This window comes from Anopheles merus, chromosome X (genome assembly GCF_017562075.2).
Source record: "Anopheles merus strain MAF chromosome X, AmerM5.1, whole genome shotgun sequence".
NCBI classification, from domain to species: Eukaryota; Metazoa; Arthropoda; class Insecta; order Diptera; family Culicidae; genus Anopheles; species Anopheles merus.
Genome location: NC_054081.1, coordinates 4,920,684 through 4,940,643, shown reverse-complemented (window position 1 = coordinate 4,940,643; position 19,960 = coordinate 4,920,684). Strand labels below are relative to the sequence as shown.

Genomic DNA, 19,960 nt, shown 5'->3' with positions numbered 1-19,960 from the left:
CTTTCCCGTCCCGACACAGATACCGGTGCTGAGCATTCTGTTCCTCATTCTGTTCGTGGGCAACAGCTTCACCACGCTGATGGTCATCTTGCAGAAGCAAACGGAGCGCACCGAGAACCGATACCGGCTGATGAGCCTGATCGCATCGAAACGACAAAAGACCACCGTACGGGTAAAGAAAAAGAAACGTTTGCCTAATCCCTTGTGCTACTTCCCTGCTTTCCGCTGTGCCCTAATGGTTCCGCTTTCTTTCCAGCAACCGACGAACGAAGGCGCTGAAGCTGCAACGGCCAAGGGCGAACCCACTGCAGTAGAGTCGGAAAAGACGAAGTGAAATCGCGCATTTGTTTTTCCTTTCCTTTTCTTTTTTTTTTTTTGTTAGGTACCAAATTTGTCAGCAACCAGCAAGGGATATATATATATGTATACATAGCCAAGATAGGGGGGAAAGAAAACAGAGACCGATAGAAAGCGAGCGCATTAAAGGGGACAAATCTGTTGGTTGCTTCATTTATGTTAATTTATCGAAGAGAATATTAAATAAATCGCGTTAGCGCGCTATTACAAAACCTAACAACTGTAGTGATGGAAGTTAAAAAAGTGTATATTAGGGACGTAATAATATGAATAATGTACTAAGATAGCATACATTAATGCCGAAAGATCCCATAGAACGAACACCAACGAGCATTTAGCTTGACAAGTTTCATAGTCATTTAGTCTTTTTTTTGCGTAAAACTCGCTTTTGGATCGAAATCGTTGCCACAGCAAAAAGCGAAACGGTTGAGAAGGATAGCTTTATGCAAGACGTTTACGCCTACGTATCTACGTATCGTAAAATTCAAAAATCCCTTGCCAACGGTACACATGCGCACATGTCTTAATGCGGCAAACTGACGTTTGACAGACGCAGCACGGCCAGCATGGAAACGTCAAGCGGAGGGGTGCTGCAACGCAGCATAAAAAGCATAATCGTCTCTTTCTCACTCTCTACCGCCCGTGCTCTCTCGCTCTCTCTCTCTCCGGCTACGTCTATCGGTGCTCATTCAGTTAATTAAGCTCGGGCGGAGCGGAGTGCGTTGTTTTGGTTTTCCCTGCTGGTGCTGTGTGATTTTCCCACGTCTTTAACGCTTCCAATGTTACAGCGGCTACGCGGCACGGGCAGCCGCTTCCGGTGCACCGGTGGCCAGCAGCAGCGGGCTGGGGTGGCCGGTGTGAGCCGCGGGGCCAAACCGTTCGCTGAAATGCCGGGCCCGCGCCGAATTCCGTTGCTCGGCATGCTGAACGACGTGATGCAGCTCGGGAAACCAGCTGAGTAAGCTCATTTGTTTGCCCTTAAAACTGCACGCTTCCCGTGCGCCTCGGTGCGCAGTTTTCGGTTGATCGGGTGTCGTTTTCACTCGGAGGAGCCGTTAAAACGTTACTTTTTTAAATTTTCATATTTTTTTTTGTTTGTTTATTCTCTTTCCGTCGTTACACTTAGGCTGCATTTGAGGATTTCAAAGTACCACGAGCAGTACGGCGACCTGGTGCGGTTGCAGATTGGCACGCAGAACGCGGTGTTCGTGCGCGACCCGAGCCTGATGCGCAAAACGTTCCAGCTGGAGGGTGCGTACCCGCGCCATCCGCTGCCCGAGTCGTGGACGTACTTCAACAAGAAGCACGACTACCAGCGGGGCCTGTTTTTCATGTACGTTTTGGGGCACGGTCGTTAGTGCCGCTGATAGCGTGCTTACACATCTACCTGTTTGTGTGCTTGTTCCTTCCCCAACAGGGACGGGAAGGAGTGGTTGCAGTCGCGCCAGATCTTTAACAAACCGATGCTGAAAGACTTCCACTGGATGGAGGAACCGATACGGGGAACGTGCGAGGCTACGGTTGGTCATATGCAGCAAACTTGCGATAGTGTCGCTGCCTTCGAGGGGATTGAGGCGTTCCTCTACCAGTGGTCCGTTGAAGGTTGGTTGCTGCAAGAATGCAGTCTCTAATAATGCAATGCCTCACAGATGTCAGGCACGAAGATGAAAATAGGTCCTAATATCCTGAATTCTGACTCTGATCATTGAACTCATACTAAATTGCTGACATCTATTCCATCCCAGACTTTTCCAACAAAGACAAGAGCATGAATTCTGACCCAGACATCATTTTCATTCTTAATTCTGGTACTGGAATTAGTCCCGGAGCACATCGATGACTTCATTGTAGCTCAGAATTTAGTTTGAACTGGATGTCTCCATCATCTTCTTCCAAATGATATCCTTAAATCCAGCGCCAAACCTATGTACCTATGTGTTCCTACTCCAGTCCTTGAGCTTCCATGCCGTATGGTAGCTTTTGCCAGTTGTAGTGCCATCTTTACATCATCTAATGTCTTCATTTATTTCCCTTACACTCCAGTGGTGGTCAGCTCTTCGTTAAGATTGAAGATGAATTCTGACCCAGACCTCAACTTCAATCTTAATTCTGGTACTGGAATTGGTCCCGGAGCACATCGATGACTTCATTTTAGTTCAGATTTTAGTTTGAAATGGATGTCTCGAACATTTTATTGTAAATTCTGCCAGCTCCAAACCGATGTCTCCGTTCCTACTCCAGTTCCTGAGCTTCCATGGTGTGGGGTAGCTTTGTAGTGCCATCTATACCTCATCTAATGTCTTTATTTATTTCCCTTACACTCCAGTGGTGCTCAGCGTAATGCTTGGCTCAGCCTTCACCGAATGCCAACAGTCGGCCGAGTTCCGTCGGCTGGTGCAACAGTTTTCCGCCGTCGTGTACGACATCTTCCGCTGCAGCTCGGAGCTGATGAACATTCCGCCCGCGATCGCGGACCGGCTGAACGTACAACCCTGGCAGCAGTTTGAAAAGGTGGTACCGGAAACGATCCGTCTCGGTAAGCACGGTTTGGAGCAGCAGCAGCGCCAGAATTCAGACTTTGTGACATTACTATTTTATCAATTAACATTTTCTTTTTGTTTCTTTTCAGCAACGGCTATCATCGAATTCGGAATAGCAAACGCACAGACGCGGGACGGCCTGCTCGATCTGATGATGCAGAAGCTCGACAAGCCGCTGATGATGCGCATCTTTATCGATTTCATCATTGCCGCCGGCGATACGGTATGTGCTCTGCGTCTATCTTCAATCTGTTTTATTTATTTTTTAAAATGTCTTTCCTCTTTTTTTGTCCGCAGACCGCATTTGCTACCGTTTGGGCACTGTACCTGCTGGCGAGCAATGCGAACCTGCAGCAGTCCGTCCGGCAGGACGTGCTCGACTCGAACACGCTGGAGTGCGGCGCAGTGAAGGGTGTGGTGCGCGAAACGTTGCGCCTGTATCCGATTGCCCCGTTCATTGGGCGGTTCGTGGAGCACGAGTCCGTCTTTGGGGAGTACGCACTGCCCAAAGATGTAAGTGATCATTGATTCGTGACGTAATTGGAGATCGAATTTATAATTTCTCTGCTTTGCAGACGCTCGTCCTTCTCTCGCTGTACAGTGCCGGTCGGGATGAGCGGTTCTTTGCCGAGCCGGAAGCGTTCAACCCGTACCGCTGGCAACGGACCAACGCGGCGGAGTCGTCCACTGCCCGCACACCGTCCGCCTCGCTGCCGTTCGCAATCGGTGCACGGTCCTGCATCGGGCAGAAGATTGCACAGCTACAGATGCACTATCTACTATCGATGGTAAGCAGGCTGCACATGATTTAGACGCTAAACAGACGGGCAGCCCAAGTTGATGGTTCTTTTTTATGTGAATTTTAGATTTTGACCAAATTCGAACTAACGCTAGCCGAAGCGGACCAGCAGGATGTGATTAAACCGATCCTGAAGATGATTACCGTACCGAATGTACCTGTCAAGCTGTGCCTTAAACCGTGCAGCGCGCAACCGGAGCGGCAGACGGTGGCACAAGTGCAAGACTAGGGCGGTTTTGTTAGTGCAGGGTGCACAACACAACCGGTTCGAAAGCTAGTGTAATCGGCTAAGGGCAGCTGGGCAATACTGTTTGCGCTGGAAGCTTGTGATAACAGCCGCAGCTTCCAGCTTGCTTCCGAAAACCGAATACCTCCCATCAACGCATATACCTCACGCTTAGCGCCAAGACGTAAAGAAGGGCGCACGCTTCAGTGTACACACGCGGTGTGTAGCTTTGTTGTTTTTTTTTTGCATTTAAAGCGGTTCCAATTGTTTTGTTTCTACCGAATCCTACCATACCATAAGTAAGCATTTGTTAGTTTAGATTGTATGCTTTTTTTATTATTATTATTACCATACAATATAAGTTAAAGTCTTCCAAACTGCAAACGGGGCACACACACCGTACACCGTGCAAAGTAAAACCGCCTACAAGTGATACCAACAACCAATCTGCCTTAATCTTATCTGCCCTGTCGGGGCACACACACACACACACATACATAATTTACGCGCTGCACCGCGTTTATTGCCTCGCAGCATCTTCTCGCAGCGTCTGTTATCGCGTTCGGTAAATAAAAGCGGCTCACACCGTAGCGCAAAGGTACGCCAAGCCGTTGCACCTCTACTGCTGTCCCATCATGCTCGACTCTACGCCACAGTGGGCATTTTTCATCTCGCGCTTAAAGTCCTGAAAACGAGAGAACAACGAGAGAATAGTGGTTGCAAATTAAGGCACTATTAAGGTGCCGAGTCGGCTTTACCTTCACCAGCGCGAAGTACTTTTTGCGGTTCGCCTCGAGCTCGTTGAGCGTCTGCTGCAGGCAGCTTTCCGCCTGCTCGAGCTTGCGCGTCCGGTCGGCGATGTGCTTCGCCATCAGCAGCCGCTCCTCCGTCCGGTGCTGCCGCTCGGCGGCGAGCGAGTTGGCCAGGCTGACGATCTGCGCGTCGTACTCCTGGCACATGCTCACGAACTTGCCGTACTCGAGCGTGATCGCGATCGTTTTCGACTCCTGGGTCGCTATTTCCTGCTGCAGCAGGCAGTTCACCTCGCTGAGATCTTTGTTCAGGGCCAGCAGCTCGAGCTCGCGGGCCGCCAGCACCTCCAGGTCCTTGCGCTGCTCGTCCAGCGTGCCGGCGAGCTGCTCCAGCTCGGCCCGCTGCTCGGCGACGGCCCGCTCCATGCTGGCAATAGGGTTTGTACACATTGTTGGGGTTTTTAAAGATTTATAGAGACTTTGCTGCAATGCCTCGCTTACCGGGACGACTCCTGGGCGGCGACACTGGCGGCCTCCACCTTCGACTGGAGCTCCGCTATCGCGGCCTGCTGCTGGTGGAAGCTTTCCTGCAGCTGACCCATCTGCTGCCGCAGGTGATCCCGCTCCGTTTCGAGTTCCTTTAGCTGTTGGGGAAGGGAACAGGTAGGTAAGCCTAAAAACTGAGAGCGGACATCTACCCCATGATATCCTACCGTTTGCAGCGTGCTGGTGTGCTTCTTCTCCTGCCGCTCGACCGTGTCCCGCAGCTCGTGGTTGGCCCGCTGGAGCGTCCCGATCCTGCCCGCCTGCTCGTCGTTCGCGTGCTTCAGCATGATCTCGCGCGCCTGCAGCTCCATCACCTTGCGCTCCATCTCCGCCACCTGTTCGCTCGCCTGGTGCGTCTCCTCCGCGATCACGTGCTGCAATAACTGTTGACGCAACGTTAGCACTTCCGCCTCAAGTTTCTTGGAAAGGGCAAAAGTGGGATGAGTTTTGTCACTGGTATTGCTCGATTGTTGTCGCGGGGGCGCTCGTTTCGCCCACAGCACACTACCATTCGATCCTCCGCCTCGCGGCGCAACCGGCAGCTGCCGTACTTGTAGCGCATCTCGATCTGGGACGCGTAATGGCGGCTACCCTCCAGCTCTTTGCCGAGCCGCTCCACGTCGCGTTGCTTGCACATTCGGTCAGCAAACGGGGGAAAGAGAAACAGAACCAGCATGCGAGCGCGGCTTTGATTGATCATCTTCACAGGTGCGCATCCTTCAGAGCAAGCCTACGCTCGGGGAAACGTCTACAGGGGGTCCTAGAGCCTGCTTGCAAGCGCTATTATAGCCTAGCGTCCAACGATATTCCCACACGCACACGCGCGGCAAAGCGTTCTACACGCCCCAAAAACGTCCAAGCACAAACATCAACCCAAAATCGCCAGCAATTACCTTTGACTCAATGTTCTTCTGCAGCTTCGCCTTGTCCGCCTTCAGCGTGCCGATCTGTTTCTGCAGGCTGGCCACCTCCTGCTCGTGCCGCTTGAGCTGCGAGTCCTTGTCGCCGACCAGCGCCTTCAGGTCGAGCACCTTCTTCTCCACGAACGCGTACTTGATGACCAGATTCTCGTTGTCCTTCCGGTACCCGTCCAGCTTTTTCTGCAGCTGCAAGGTTGCAATGATGCAGCAGGTGCGTCGGATCAGCTGAGTTAGTGGTGGTGCCTTACCGTCACGCCGTCTTACCGTTTCATTGCTCTGCTCGAGCGCCGTCAGCTGGGCACGGACTTCGATCAGCTGCTGCTGGGAACAGTCGCACTGGGTCCTCGTCGACTCCTCGCCCGTATCGTCCGTGCTGGTGGCCATGGTTTCGGCCATTCTTGTTGGCGCCGATACCGCGTTCTACCGCGGGCACTACACAAAACGACCCTGTGTTGTTGTGCGCCTAGGTACAGCTGGGTTTGAAATATCGATTTTCTGGACACGCTCGCGTTGCCAGTGCGCAAGTGTCAGGGTGCTATAAAGCTTTGGGTTGTTTATTTTGGAACTCAGATTGCACGTGGAATTCAAATGGAAGGGTCAGTATAATGTAACAGTACGTTCGTAAGTAAAGGTATACTAAGAATGTGAGTTAAAGAGTGTAAATTATATTGTAAGTACATGTCCTTCATTTTGAAGCATGTGTTTCCGGGCTTTTCTTCCAACTGTTGCTCCGCAGAAATGTGAACAATCCATAAAAAAGTAGTCGTTAAATTTATGGCAAGACTTTCAAACTTGGCACCTCAGATAGTGTTTATGTTATAAACACTGCTGGATCTACTTCCAAGAAGCTCTGCAATTAAAACCATTAATCAAATTGCACATTAATCATGAAGTCATCTCTCTCTATTAAATTACCCTACGATTGCTTCCCGTCGAATACATCCTGGCCCATGAATGCCCCCTCCCCCGCCAGAGGGCGCCTTATAGCGCCTACTAACTAGCCACTATTTTTGCAACAAACGATGGCAAATAGCATCCTTCCAGGCGGAAAACGGAACTGCTCGCGTCGCGTTGAAATTGTTTTCCCCCTTTCCCGGAGCTCGCTTCCGGATTTCCCCCGAACCCAACGGGAAATTGAACTTCGATTGTTGTGGATCTCTCCGCCACCGTTGTTGTGCGGGATGGGAGTTTGTTTTTGGTCGCGCTAATGGCGCTATATAAATAAAGTACCCGCGTGCGAGTGCGATGAGTGATGCCGCACAGCAGCCGGAAATGACTTTGTTGATCTAATTTTAATAAATACAATAAACTCAGAGGTTGCGGACGTATTACACCGCTGCATTGTGTGAAATTGTACTTCAGAAAAAAAAAACAAAAGCCACTCATAAAAGATAAATTATTTTTTTCTGCATCTATTGTAGATCATGATTTTTTACAACCAAAACAAATAAAAACCTGCACAAACAATCCGATCTCGGTTGAAAGTCTTCAGGATGGTTTCAGGATTTGCTGATGTCAGGAGTGCCGGATGCGTACGGTTGTAAAACGAATGAGCTCTCATATCCAGGCTATCACGCAACTACATCTAGAATATGACTAGAATACGACTGTCAAATGTCGAACCGCAAACGCAGACGGATGACTACAGCAAGGTCCCATAAAACCTCCGCGCGCACGGTCGTTTAATTGAGAGTGCTTTGTTAGTGCATGCTTATTAAGTGCACAATACCGTGACAATTGGATAAAGGATAGCGGAAAGCAGTAACTGTACGCGATAGTACTTTGCGTGGACTAGCCCGACCTGAAGACATTCTAGACGGAATATTCCTAACAAAAAAAATAGATACATCAGAAATCTTCTCTCTTCCATTAAATGTGGAACGACTCGGGAAAATCAAACTCGAGGAATGAGATGTGCCTTTAAGACAACGGGAAAGAGATACTTCATCCAGAGGTTTGAAATCCTGTAGTAATCTAATTAACCAAAACGAACGTGATGCCGTCGTCGTAGTCGTCGTCTTCGCTGCACCATCTCCGAAAGTCCCGGTCTTAAAGCTGGCCCGGACTAGCTTAAAGCTGCCGTTTAAAGTGACCGATCTGGAGCGAGATCTTTCTGCAGGGTTCTGGTTCGATTCTGGCCTTTCCTGGACTTCCTGGATACTCCCTCCAGGAACCAATCCGGACATCTTTAGGGCACTAGTTTTGGCAAACATTTGTTTGGTGGTGTACGGATAGATGCAATCAGGCTTCGACACATCCCGCCAATAAAATTCCGGGTGTATGTTCTGTCAGGCCGTTATGGTTTTTTTTCTTTCTTTCTTCAAACTTCAAACTACGTGTTACCCTCCCCCTCGCACGCTTTGCTGTGTTCCGGGGTTTTGCTCCGTTTAATTCCCGAAGTTCGCTTTTCATTTTAGAAAGCAGATTGAATTATTTCGCACACATAACAAATAATTCAATTTTTCAGGAATTTATGATTACTTCACATCGCCTAGTAGTTGTGCGCTCTCTTTCTCACATGCGGGGGGAGGGGGGGGGGGTGGGTAAGGGGAAGTTTTGAAGAGGGAGAGGGGTGGAGTGTTATTAAATTATGTATTGGTGTGTAACTATACACGCCGTGGCCGGGTACATAGGTAGGGCCGCCAGTTTCAGTGGGAAATATTATGTTACACAGCACTCCCCTCCACCTCCCCAAGCTTTGCCCTTCGTTTGCGTGTGTGTGTGTGTCTGTGCATGTTGATAGAAGACGGGTGTCAGTGTGTTCGTATGTGTGCGACAAGCTGGTACTGTTGAAATCGAACCTGCTCAAGCTCGGGCAATGCACACGGAAAGCAGCGGCACCACACTCTCACATATTGTAAACGCGCACACACACACACACACACACACGCAGCCAGAGCGAACAGCAGATTGGTATCGTTGGAGATGTCCTCGACACCGCGGAGCTATGTACACCTTGTGCGCTATATTTGGCCAGCCAGTTGCTGGTATGGGTGTGTGAGTGTGTGTGTGTGTGTGCCTTACTGTATAGCAATGTTGCGTGCGATCTCCCCCTCACCACTGTGTGTGTGTTCGATTGTGATGTTGTGTATGTGCCGTTGATTTCTGTGCTATCAATGATCTAAAGCACGAATGATGTAGATGGAAAGAGAGCGATAGAGAGAGAGAGAGAAAGAAGAAAAGAGAGAGAGAGAGAAACACACACACTCTCATAAGACGGCAGGACTGGCTGAGCATAAGGTCGACGCGTGCGAGCGAGACGCAACGAATCGCAGCAGGCAAGGAGAGAGCGAGAGAGAGAGAGCATCAAACGATGCACGGGTAAAGGGTGAGCAGTGGGCTGGTTTGGGGGATGTGGGAGAGGGAAGGGAGATTGTGGAAGAGCTGACATAAATTCTTGAAAACAAAGATACATAAAACAGGAAAACAGAGCATTAAAAATAACATAAATCTCAAGAGTGTCCTGATGGTAGAGGGGGAGAGAGAGCGAGAGAGAGAGAGAGAGAGAGAGAGCGAGGGTGCCGACGAGTGCAGAGGGGGGAATGATGAGGCGGGGGAAAGAGGGACGGTGCGGTGGTCGGGTTGTAGAGCGGGGAGGGAGGGAAACTGTCGTTGAAATGATTTGATACGTTGAATTTCACAAGAATTGATAGGAAACGAGTTTATCATTCACATTACGGAGTGGAATGACGGAGTTGGGGCTGAAGAGGCGGAAGGGAGAGGGGAGTAGAAAGGGGTAGGAGGAGGGGTGCCTTTGCTTCTGCCATCCCTTTCCCTTCCCCGCCTCCCCCTGTTGTTGTTTTGTTGGAGGTTTTTTTTATCTTCTTCTCTATATTGTATATTCTCTTTCTTCAACATCTCGTTTTATTATTCCCTGTTACTACCTCCCCCCCCCCCCCCGTCATCCCCCACCGCTCCGTGCTCCCACTCGATATTGTTTGAATAAAAGCATAAATATTAAAGCCGAACGTTTGCTTCAATGACGAGCGCTTTGGGATAAGTTCGCAGCGTTTGCCTTTCGAAAGCGATGGAATGATACGGACGGGCGCGGAAGGCGGGGGTTAAGGCAGGGGGTGTGTTTTATACATTTTATCCGGAATGATATTTTTTTCCAATTTAATTTGCTTAAGTAGTTTAAGTGAAACCGTTGAGTGTGCTCTTGTGTATGTAAATGTCAAAACTGTCATGTTTGTTTGTTTTTATGGTTATAATTTTACCATTTTATGTTTTATCTATTATTGTTTTAATATATTATCTATTATGTTTTATCTATTGGTTTATAGTTTATTGGTTCATCAGTTGTTGGATTTTCTTTGATTTCTTTTTCTTGTTTTAAAATGAACAAAAAAAGAAGCAACTGAATAAATGATATCATTGATATATAATGTTTATCTCAAGTACTGTACAGGTTAACAAAATTATAATTAATTTAAAAATGGTCCTTTCATGTTATTTTCCCCATTACTTTGTATTTTGTTTAATTTGCCTTTGCCTTCATTTTTTTATATTACTTTTTTCAGAGGATTTTGCCTTCAATGTCTTTTATAGCAATATACATTTAAGCAAATATTGTAAAAATACTTCAAACTGTATTAATAAAACCAAAAAGCAAATTGTTTAAGTTTTATAAAAAAAAATGTGTACATATATTTAAACTTTTAATGTAAACTTTGTACATACAAATGTATTTTTTAAATTAAATTAAAAAAATAACATAAATTTTTTTCTTCAACATGTTCTGTTGTTAAGACCTTGTTAAGAGTGATAATAAAACCAACAACAACAACAACAAAAAGGCAATAAACGACTGCGATGAAACATGATTCACTCGGCATTACTGCACCGCTTTTATCTAGCTCGGCGCAAGTGAGGTTTCGGGAGCTGAAGGAATTTCAATACTTTCCAACACGCTTCTCCAACAATAGTGTGGCCCCCTTTTTATTGCGTTGGATTACTTTTCGTTATTTTAGATGAATGCACACACACACACACACACACACACACACGCACACACAGCTCGAGAAGAACTCGAGTTCGCGCGCGCTAATAGCCGGTGTGTGTTCATCGTGTTCATCTGACGTTAGGCAAACATATCACTCTCTCACTCACTCTGTCTTTTACTTCGTATCGCTCATGCTCTCGTTGTATCTCCTCTCCTTCCTACCCACACGCGTACACCACACGCCCTGCCTCAACATCAAACCTTCATCCCTACACATCCCTTCAATCTCATGCCCGCCCTTCGCATTTCCTCCAGCCGTCCCCCTCTCTCTCTCTCTCTCTCCATCGCCCCTCCGCACATGTGTAGAAATAATCCGTTCATTACGTATTGTGTTATCTTTTCCCGTTTTTCAAGTTGATTATTTGATATTTCACTTTCGGTTTGAGTTAGTGTTCCCCTTCAAGCTGAAGCACCCTGTTCCCTGTCCCTTCCGCCACCCCCTGTGCTGACGGCGCTCTCGCTCTATCATGTGTACGGGGTCGGTGGTTTTGATATCGTAGTTCCCCATAAACCATGCTTACTCTCTCTCTCTCTCGCTCTTGCTGACGAAATGATGACGCGCGCGCGGCAGCACGCGGCAGGAATGTTGGCTGGGTTTGACGAGCGCGCGCGCGCACGCTAGAGAGAGAGAGACAGAGAGGGAACGGATGGTGACGAATCAAAGCGAGCGGGAGGAAGCGAGCAGGGACGATTGTTTGTGTTGCGCGTTTCGACATGAATTAATTTATTTCGTTACTAAGTGAGTGCGTTGTACGCTTTCTCACACGCACACAGGCGCACGAATGCGCTCTCGCTCTCTTTCACTATCTCTCTTTCTTTCTCCCTCTCTGGTGGCTGTTGGTATCTTTCTTCGGAAGGGGTGGAAAAATCCATGTGCCAAAAAGAGGGGCGGGTTGGGTGGGGGGGGTGATTGGACGCGTGTTTGAATCATGTATGGCTGTGTATGGCAGCATGTTCGTACAAGCAGTACGCATGTATATGCTGCCCCGTCCCTTCCCGCGGCGCAGTCCCAACATTTTCCGGATGCTTTCTCCCTCGCACTCGTGCACGGCTCGGTGTGTGTGCCGTGGCCGAGCGAGACCGAGCACGCTCCTGCATAAAACGAGCATTTAATCCACTTTCTAAACAGCTTGCATTGGTGTACTGCTGGGAAGACAGTAGACTACACACCCACACACACCCACACACACACACAACACACTAGATACAAACGTACCAGTTTTGATTACACGTGGGAGGAGTTCAATTTGTTTCATTAAACTTTTAATCAGAAATATGAACGAAATGATCCTGCTGATGGTGATGGCTTAAGCGAAGATAAGCAACCCTCCCTCCCCTCCCCCTCCCACCCCCTTCTTGTACCGTTGCGTTTCGTTCTTGAAGTTGTCACCGAGTGGCTAGTGGCATGGACCGGGGGAAGCGGATTTAGTAGCTGTCATGGCGTGTTCCTGCGAGCAGCTTAATAGTAGCTGACGAACGCCTGCCAGCGAGTGAAATCGAGACGCACGCTAACGAGCGGGATGGAATAAAAACAACCAAACATTTATAATGAAAATGTAAAAACTCGTAATGCAGGTGCGGGAGGAGAAGGGAAAGGGGCAGTTGCTGAGATAGGGGAAATTTGATGCAGGGTAGGAGTGGTGTAACCGTTAACGAATATGAGGTTTTTTTATGGCACACACCGACGAACCAGAGCGAAGTAATGTGGGGAGAGTGGAGTGGAGTGTGTGTAGGAGAGGCACGGTTCAAGGCAGCCGTACACTAAGAGTGAACGCGCGCGCACGCGTTTACAAGCGGTAGTTCAGTGCGGGGGATCTTCATCTGGGTGTGTGTGTGTGTGTGTGTGTGCGAATGTGTCTTGCAATTCATCCCTCCCAGGCGCCGGTGTCTTGCACGCTTGCTCTTTCCAAATACATACACGCATACCAACACACTCCCACACATACACTCGCATGCAGAAACATTAACACAGGTACATGCGTATCAGTGTGTGAGATGTTGTGCATGTATAGTTGGTTCTGTGTCGGTGTGTCGGTCATCATAGATGAAAATAGACAGATGTGTATGCTACATAATGTGACAGCTCGTACGATCGTTGGCCAAGGGGCTGCGCGAGAGAGCGAGCGAGATGGAGAGCGTGCGAGCGAGGGGCAACGATTTCGAGGAAACCCGTGCTAGTAACGGGGAATGAGGAAAGCATGAAAGGTTTTTAGATTAGGTCAGGGATGGTGAACCCGTGCTCGATGCGGACTTGGACGCTTTGTTTCGATAACTTTGTTGTTCGTTTTCAAAACTTTTGTATTTTTTCTTTTAAAATGAATTATAATACATTTAATACATATTCAAACAACAATTCAAATAGTCCTATTTATACCTTTTCTAGACAAAATATATACGTTTGGGCAAAAAAAAAAAACTCAATCGTTTGTGAGCTAACTTGATCGAGCCAGACAAGAAGCGACGTTTGTTTACATATTTTTCAGGCCGAAATAATCTAAGATGGCAATCTGAGGCTTGTCGTTTTGTATGGATCGTTGACAACAATTTCCAGACCCACCAACTATTAAATTGCACATGAAAAAGCAGGTTAGAAACGGTACAAAAGGTAAAGAAGAAAAAGATTTTGAAGAAAAATGGTGAAATGAGAAACAATACTAAGGTGCTAAGGAACCAGAAAAAATAAAAAAAAGATAAAAAAAAACATACAGAACAAGAAGAAACAGAAAAAATCGAATGACGAGAACAAGAAGAAGACGACAAAAAGAAATGTGAAGAACAAGAACAAGAAGAAGAAGAAGAAGAAATGCAGAACTTGAAAAACTAGACTAAAAAGAAACATAAATAGTAACAAAAATATAAAGAAAAAGAAGAAGAACAATAAGTGAAAGAAGAAGAAGAAAAAGATGTTGAATAAGAAGAACAAGAAGAAAAAGAGGAACAAGAACAATAAAATAAGAAAAAAACAAGATACTGTTTCTAGTTTACACTAGAAATTTATAAATTAGATACTGTGTGCCACTAACTACAAACGGATCTTCGTCCCCTAAACAATAGAGAAGAAGTAGAAACTACTAACGGTAAGGTAATTACTGAACTAATAGCAGGAGTTGGAGATGGAGTAATATTTTCTATTTGATGGCAACAAATGCTCTTTGTGTTAGGCTTAACCGTAGTTATAGAGCATTTAAAGTATTTTTTAATAGAAGACTAAGAAACTGGTATAAATGTATTGCGAAGGGCCACTCGGTTGCGCACCACTGAATTAGATGGTACCATTGCTCGTTTCCTTAAACAACCACCAATCTAAGGCATCGTTCACATAAACATTCCATCGTAATTGAGAGAAGGAACAGCAACAATATCAGCTACCAGCAGAAAAAAAAAAAACACTACAACACAACAACAAAAAACACACGACTCAAAAGAAGAAAGAAATCAAACACAACAAAAACGAAACATAAAGCAGAATAATTCAATTCAGGTTTTCCTTGTATTGCAATAAACGAGCGAATGGTGAGTTGCTGGGGAAGGGGAAAAGGAGGAGGAGCAGCAGGAGGGTGGGGTGGTGGGAGGGGTGAAATGGGCAAACAGAGTTCCACCGTTCGATGGAGTTGAAGTTGGATGGATCGAATAAAACAAGGAGTCTCGTGCACGCCGTGCCACCCGTTGGTAAGGGTTTAAAGTTTCTCAACTGTCGGAAAATCCTGCCGTCTTTAAAGTGCGAGCGATTTTAAGGGAGCGATGGGTAGGGCAAGAAAGTAAGGATTGTGGTTAGTTTTATGCGTGTTTTTTATGTGCTGTAATTATTACTTTTTTTTTAAACTAAAGCCATAAATAAACAACTCACATGCACATCGTTGCATATGTTTTGTGCCTGTTTTTGTAGTTGTTTTACTTATTTTTGCAACTTTTTTCTTCCTGCTGAAAAAAGCTATTTTTAACACAAAGAACGTCCATCGTATGACAGATGTTCAATTGTAGCTAATTGCCATTATTTTTATTTCCCATTCGAAATAAATCCTTCCCCCTGTCCACCCCTTCCCCAGCCCACCGGTTTTCCCTTTTGTTTTCCTCCTTCCAGGGCTGCTACACCCAGGCACAACCGAAGTGTGCGGAGGGAGGGAGCGGCAAAAAAACCCCCAGTAGGGCAATAAAACGCAAAGCAAACAGCTTCGGCAACAATGCAAACGCCGAACAATAACAACAAACGGTTCATTATGAATATGAAATATAGCGGGAGCAAATTTCGTGTCATGTTATAGCTGATTTCTAGGTTATGTTACGATTTTTCTACGCTTCCTTAATGCCCCTCCCCACCAGCCGGCTCCTTCTTGTGCCGCTGTGGCCTCGTATCCAAACGTGCGCCCTCTCGCTCTAGCGCGTCCCCAGCGCCCTCATTTCCGCCGGGCCGAGGGGAAGTCTCCAAGTATATTGGGTAGCGGAGAGCGGGCGACCGGGTTACGGCTGTGTGGGAAAGAATGTATTTGTTTCGGGTGCAATACCAAGCCAGTCAGTCAGAGCCCCGTGTACGCTACCAATCCATGCAAACTGTGCAATCAACGAAGATGACAGAGGAGAAGAAGGAGAGAGATATATATATGTATATAGAGAGAGTGAGAGAGATAGAGCGAAAGAGAGAGAGAGAGAGAAAATGCGCTCCGCAAACAAGCCGCTCTCTTCGCTCGATACCGTCTTTATATACCAAAATGTAAGAAAATACCAGCACACACTTCTTCTATCTCGATCATATCACCACATACACACACACACACACACACGCTGCTGTGTGTATGTGTGTTTGCATTTGTGAGTGGTGCGTTTGATAATTGTGCTGTTGTTTGCATAATCACGTGTGCTTTCTATTTTACTACACACCACACTTTGGAGATGGAAGTGAAGCATTACGCACCAGCTCAGCTGAATACATACATGCGCAAGTGTGTGTGTGTGTGTGTGTGTGTGTGTGTGTGTGTGTGTGCGTATACTTCGCAACTGTGTATACATCTATCGCGCACATAGCAGCGAGTCTTGGGAACAGAAATCCTTCGCAAAAACCCGAAACGCAAATGCTGAGGCAACACCGTATGATCGTGTGTTTGTTGTTTGTTGTTTTCCTGGAGGTTTTTTTTTCCATGATTATTTTTTCACTAACTTTTTTTTTTCCTCCCTTCTAACGCTCACCTTCCCGCAAACCCTCACCCACACAGTTGTTCTCTCTAACGGAGCGGCCAGAATACCGGTTTGACCGATTTTGGGGTACCAATCGGGGCGAAATGTTTTTCTCTCCTCTCTTTCGGCCCGGTGCAGCGAAACGAGGACAGAAGCATCGCATCCACACTACCGTGCGATCTTTGCTAATGTTTTTTTTTTTGTTGCTTTTGAAGATAAAAAGTTATCCTTCTCGAGAGGTGTCTATTCAATTTAACATTTATTGCTGCCCTTTTTGGCTGCTTAACGGATCACATCAATAAAATTCTGCTAAACATAAATAAACAAGCCACCGAGATGGTGAAGTCGCTGAGCCAAGAATTCCAAGCAAGGTTGGGGTTATTTTGTTGTAGATAAAATCCTCGTAAATTTAAAGTTTAAATGTTATGTTTCAAACGATCATTAAGAATAAACGAAAATTTGATCCAATTTAAAAAAAATCAGTTGAAAACTGTTAAAATTCCTGCAGTAACAATACAAAAATACAAGTTGTATCCTCTGGAGGATTTCCCAATGTAATTTAAATAGTATAAAATAGCTCAACTAAAACCACCATTTAATGGTTAAACCATTTTTCTGATTGGATTAAGATTATTGGGTCATTGAAAGAGCTTCAAATTTATTGGTAATGTTTTATTTGTATTGTATTGTATTGCATTGTATTGAAAAAAGATTGTATAATAAAGGTTCATTTTTCGTAGCCATTGATTTTGAAAGATTTGCTCAACAGTTGACAACTCCCAGCGTAAGCTGACAGCGGCGTAAAACGGCAGCACACAATACTGTTCCCCGCTCGCTGACGAAACGGGCCCCCCCGTAAGAACAGTAAAACCCCGAGCGCGCCGCACACACAGCGAAGCAAACGTCAAGTGTATGTGAGAAAGCGCGCGCACTGTGTACCGACGGTAGCGCGCGTGTGGGTATGCGTGTGGCTGCACGGGTGTTGGTGTTCTGAGAAACTCAATCAAAGAGCGCACGGGCCCTTAAGCGAAAGAGACAGCGAGCACGTCTTGCGAGTGCGCGCGTGTGTGTGTTGGAAGAGTAAGAGCGTGCAAGCGAGAGAAAGAGTGAGAGAGAGAGAGAGAGAGAGAGAGAGAGAGAGAGAGAAGGAGAGTTTGCTCAGCTTGTGTGTAGTGCTATTTTCCTCCCAAACAGCGTGCTCTCGTGCAAGTGTGTTTGTGTTGCATTGCGTCCTTCCCTTTTGCGCCTTTGCCCGCGACCCTCCTTGCCGCACGCGCACGTCACACACTACGCACACAGGCGCACTCAAAGCACCACCACCACCGCCACTCTGCACCCCCTCGGTCCCCCCCCCCCCCGATGCGCGTTCGAAGCGCGAGAGCGGTTTCGACTTTGACTCGGGGCCCTCGGGTTTCGGTGTGAAGAAATCGAAACTTTTTGCTTCCTTCCTTCATTCGGTCAGCATCCATGGGAGCATACGGCTGTCTACTAAGCGAGCTGGTGGGTACGTCCGCTGTCGTCACCGCCAAACACTTAACGGCAGGGCTGGCGAGCGTTTTTGGCGTGAAAACTACGTAGTGCTCGTCGTCGTCGTCGGCGGGGGGATCCGACTGGGCGCCGAAAAGGCTCCGCGAGAACGAAAGCACGTGCCCCCCCCCCCCCAACAACACCCCCCACCCCTTCTGCCCTTCTACTAGTGTTTTTGTGTTTGTTTTTGTTTACCTTTCGCGCACGAGACGAAAGTTGGTGGGGATGGCAGGAGCGCGTGTTCAAAATTGAGGTCGAAAAATTGTTGTCCCCTGTGCTCTGGTTGTGCCGTTGTGGTTGATGTTGTTCAAACTATTGGCGCTGACTGTTGGGCGCAGTTTGAAAAGGTTTCCATTGTGCACAGGACTCTAGTGGACGGGAGCAGGGCAGAACAGCAAGTGTGAAGCTCAATCAAAAAACCGTTTCCTTTCGCGCGAGAAAGTGCCCCAGTCCTGGCCCAACGGTTGCGTCGATTTGTGTGTTTTGTTTTGGTTTTTTCTTCTCTCTCTTAAACTTTGTGATTATGACATAACACGCGGGGGCTGCCCGCAGCAAGACCGAGTGACTGAGCTGGTGGCGCAAAGCGAACAGGCCGACATACACACAAACACACATCCGCACGCAACTGGTTGGCACAGCAAAGGAGTGTTTGAAGGAGCGCAGTGGCGGTTAAATTTGAATCGTTTTTAAGAACCCATTTTGTGTGCATTTTAATTTTGAAAACATAATAACAAATGAAACAACTTACGATTCACAAAGCAAGTGCGTGTGCGAGTGACTTTGTGTGTGTTTGTGTGTGATGTATTAGATAAACAAACAAAAAACTAAAAGCGTCCATTCTGCCGCAAATCGCCGATCAAGATCAATCCCCGGGGCCAAAGGCCCCCAGGCGACAAAATATCTGCAGCCTGAGTCAACGCGGCTCTAACGTCCTTATTCAGGGCTGCGCGGTAAACAAAACAGAGCTACCACTGCTCGTAGCACTGCAACTGCCGTGCGTGTCCGTGTGTGTGTGTGTGCGTGCGTGAGTGTGTCGGTGTTGTTGTTGAGTGCGCGCGTGCAGCTTCCGCTGTATTGGATCAACCGCCAGTGACTACAATCAAACTTCAATCTCCGTACGTCGGCCTCTCCTGTTCACCACACGAAACAGAAACACTCCAAGTACAATGCTCGCAAGCCGTTATCCTGTCGCTCTCGATCGTTCGATATCTCTCTCTCTCTCTCCTTTTCTCTTTGTATCAGCGTCTAATATCAATAACTCCGCTCGAAATAACGATCGCCCGCGTGATCGATGAGCAGGTAGATCAGTTTGATCGTATTTTATGTTATCCTACACACTGCCGATCCCGACCACAAGCCCAGATTGTTAAAACAGCTTAGGCTTTAAACGCAGGTCGGCAGTTTTTTTTTCGGCTTCACTTTATTTGTGCTTTGACGTAGGCACGAAAACACTCTGTACAAACAATGCGAAACGAGAAGAGGATTTTTCTTTCGCCTTCAATACTGCTCAACGACAAACTGTTCTACCTTTTTGGTGGGACTGCAGGGCGAGCGTTTATACGCGGCCGCTGTGGCTGTGTTTTCGCTGATTTGATTTCTATTGGTGTGCGTTTTATGACACCGTTTTATGACACTTGTTTTTATCTTTTTGGTTGGTGCCTGGCCCGACAAAAAGAAAAATACATAAAAAATATTTAAAAAAAAACTGACTAAAAGGAGAGAGGAGAGAAGGAAGGAGGAGAGTGCATAGGAAATACAAAAAAAAAACAAGCCGAAAGGACACAGAGAGAGAGAGAGCGCACGGTACAGAAGAAGAACAGAACCTGGAGACACAATCAAACAACAATCAAAACATGCATACGCACCTCAGAACGCAACAGTGTTCCGCCTGCGTGTTCGTGCTAAACATTGCAACAACGACAGCAACCACTACCACCACCACCACCACCAGTACCACCATCAGCAGCTATATACGCAAGACGACGACCACCAACATGTCCTAAAAATGTCATTAAAAAAATTATCAAAAAAGGATGTCAAATGTCAAAGAAGAGGTGTAGTTTGGGACAGTAAAGGAAAGAGAGAACAAACAAAAAAGAAAGAAAGATAGATAGAAAAGAAA

The 19,960-nt window shown here is 47.0% G+C and overlaps 4 protein-coding genes across 6 annotated transcripts in view; 3 read left to right on the top strand and 1 right to left on the bottom strand.

Annotated features, from left to right (window-relative positions):
* LOC121591973 (transmembrane protein 120 homolog) overlaps positions 1-574 on the top strand; it is a 4,572-nt gene extending 3,998 nt beyond the window's left edge. For both annotated transcript variants that reach the window (XM_041913118.1, XM_041913108.1), the window contains 2 exons: positions 20-172; positions 257-574. In XM_041913118.1, the coding sequence (XP_041769052.1) occupies positions 20-172; positions 257-334 (231 nt within the window). In that variant the 3' untranslated portion in view covers positions 335-574. The remainder of the gene's footprint in view (positions 1-19; positions 173-256) is intronic.
* Positions 575-953: 379 nt separating this feature from the next.
* Positions 954-4,330, top strand: LOC121591950 (cytochrome P450 315a1, mitochondrial). Its single transcript, XM_041913079.1, has 8 exons — positions 954-1,315; positions 1,484-1,690; positions 1,775-1,959; positions 2,684-2,893; positions 2,987-3,120; positions 3,195-3,410; positions 3,473-3,685; positions 3,764-4,330. Exons 1-8 carry the CDS (start codon positions 1,137-1,139, stop codon positions 3,923-3,925), a joined length of 1,506 nt encoding a protein of 501 aa, XP_041769013.1. The 5' UTR covers positions 954-1,136; the 3' UTR covers positions 3,926-4,330.
* Positions 4,331-4,356: 26 nt separating this feature from the next.
* Positions 4,357-7,498, bottom strand: LOC121591958 (myosin heavy chain, striated muscle-like). Of its 2 annotated transcripts, XM_041913090.1 has the most exons (7): positions 6,405-7,498; positions 6,114-6,326; positions 5,729-5,848; positions 5,388-5,639; positions 5,176-5,318; positions 4,681-5,101; positions 4,357-4,607 (listed from the first exon to the last, which is right to left on the bottom strand). In XM_041913090.1, exons 1-7 carry the CDS (start codon positions 6,534-6,536, stop codon positions 4,542-4,544), a joined length of 1,347 nt encoding a protein of 448 aa, XP_041769024.1. In that variant the 5' UTR covers positions 6,537-7,498; the 3' UTR covers positions 4,357-4,541. The 2 variants fall into 2 exon arrangements, with proteins under 2 accessions (XP_041769024.1, XP_041769030.1); XM_041913096.1 differs by lacking the exon at positions 5,729-5,848 and having other exon boundaries at positions 5,388-5,603; positions 6,405-7,487.
* A 10,222-nt stretch (positions 7,499-17,720) lies between these two features.
* LOC121589491 (alpha-protein kinase 1-like) overlaps positions 17,721-19,960 on the top strand; it is a 51,194-nt gene continuing 48,954 nt past the window's right edge. The window contains exon 1 of the mRNA XM_041908439.1: positions 17,721-17,811. The gene's annotated coding sequence lies outside the window, so the exon portion shown is untranslated. The remainder of the gene's footprint in view (positions 17,812-19,960) is intronic.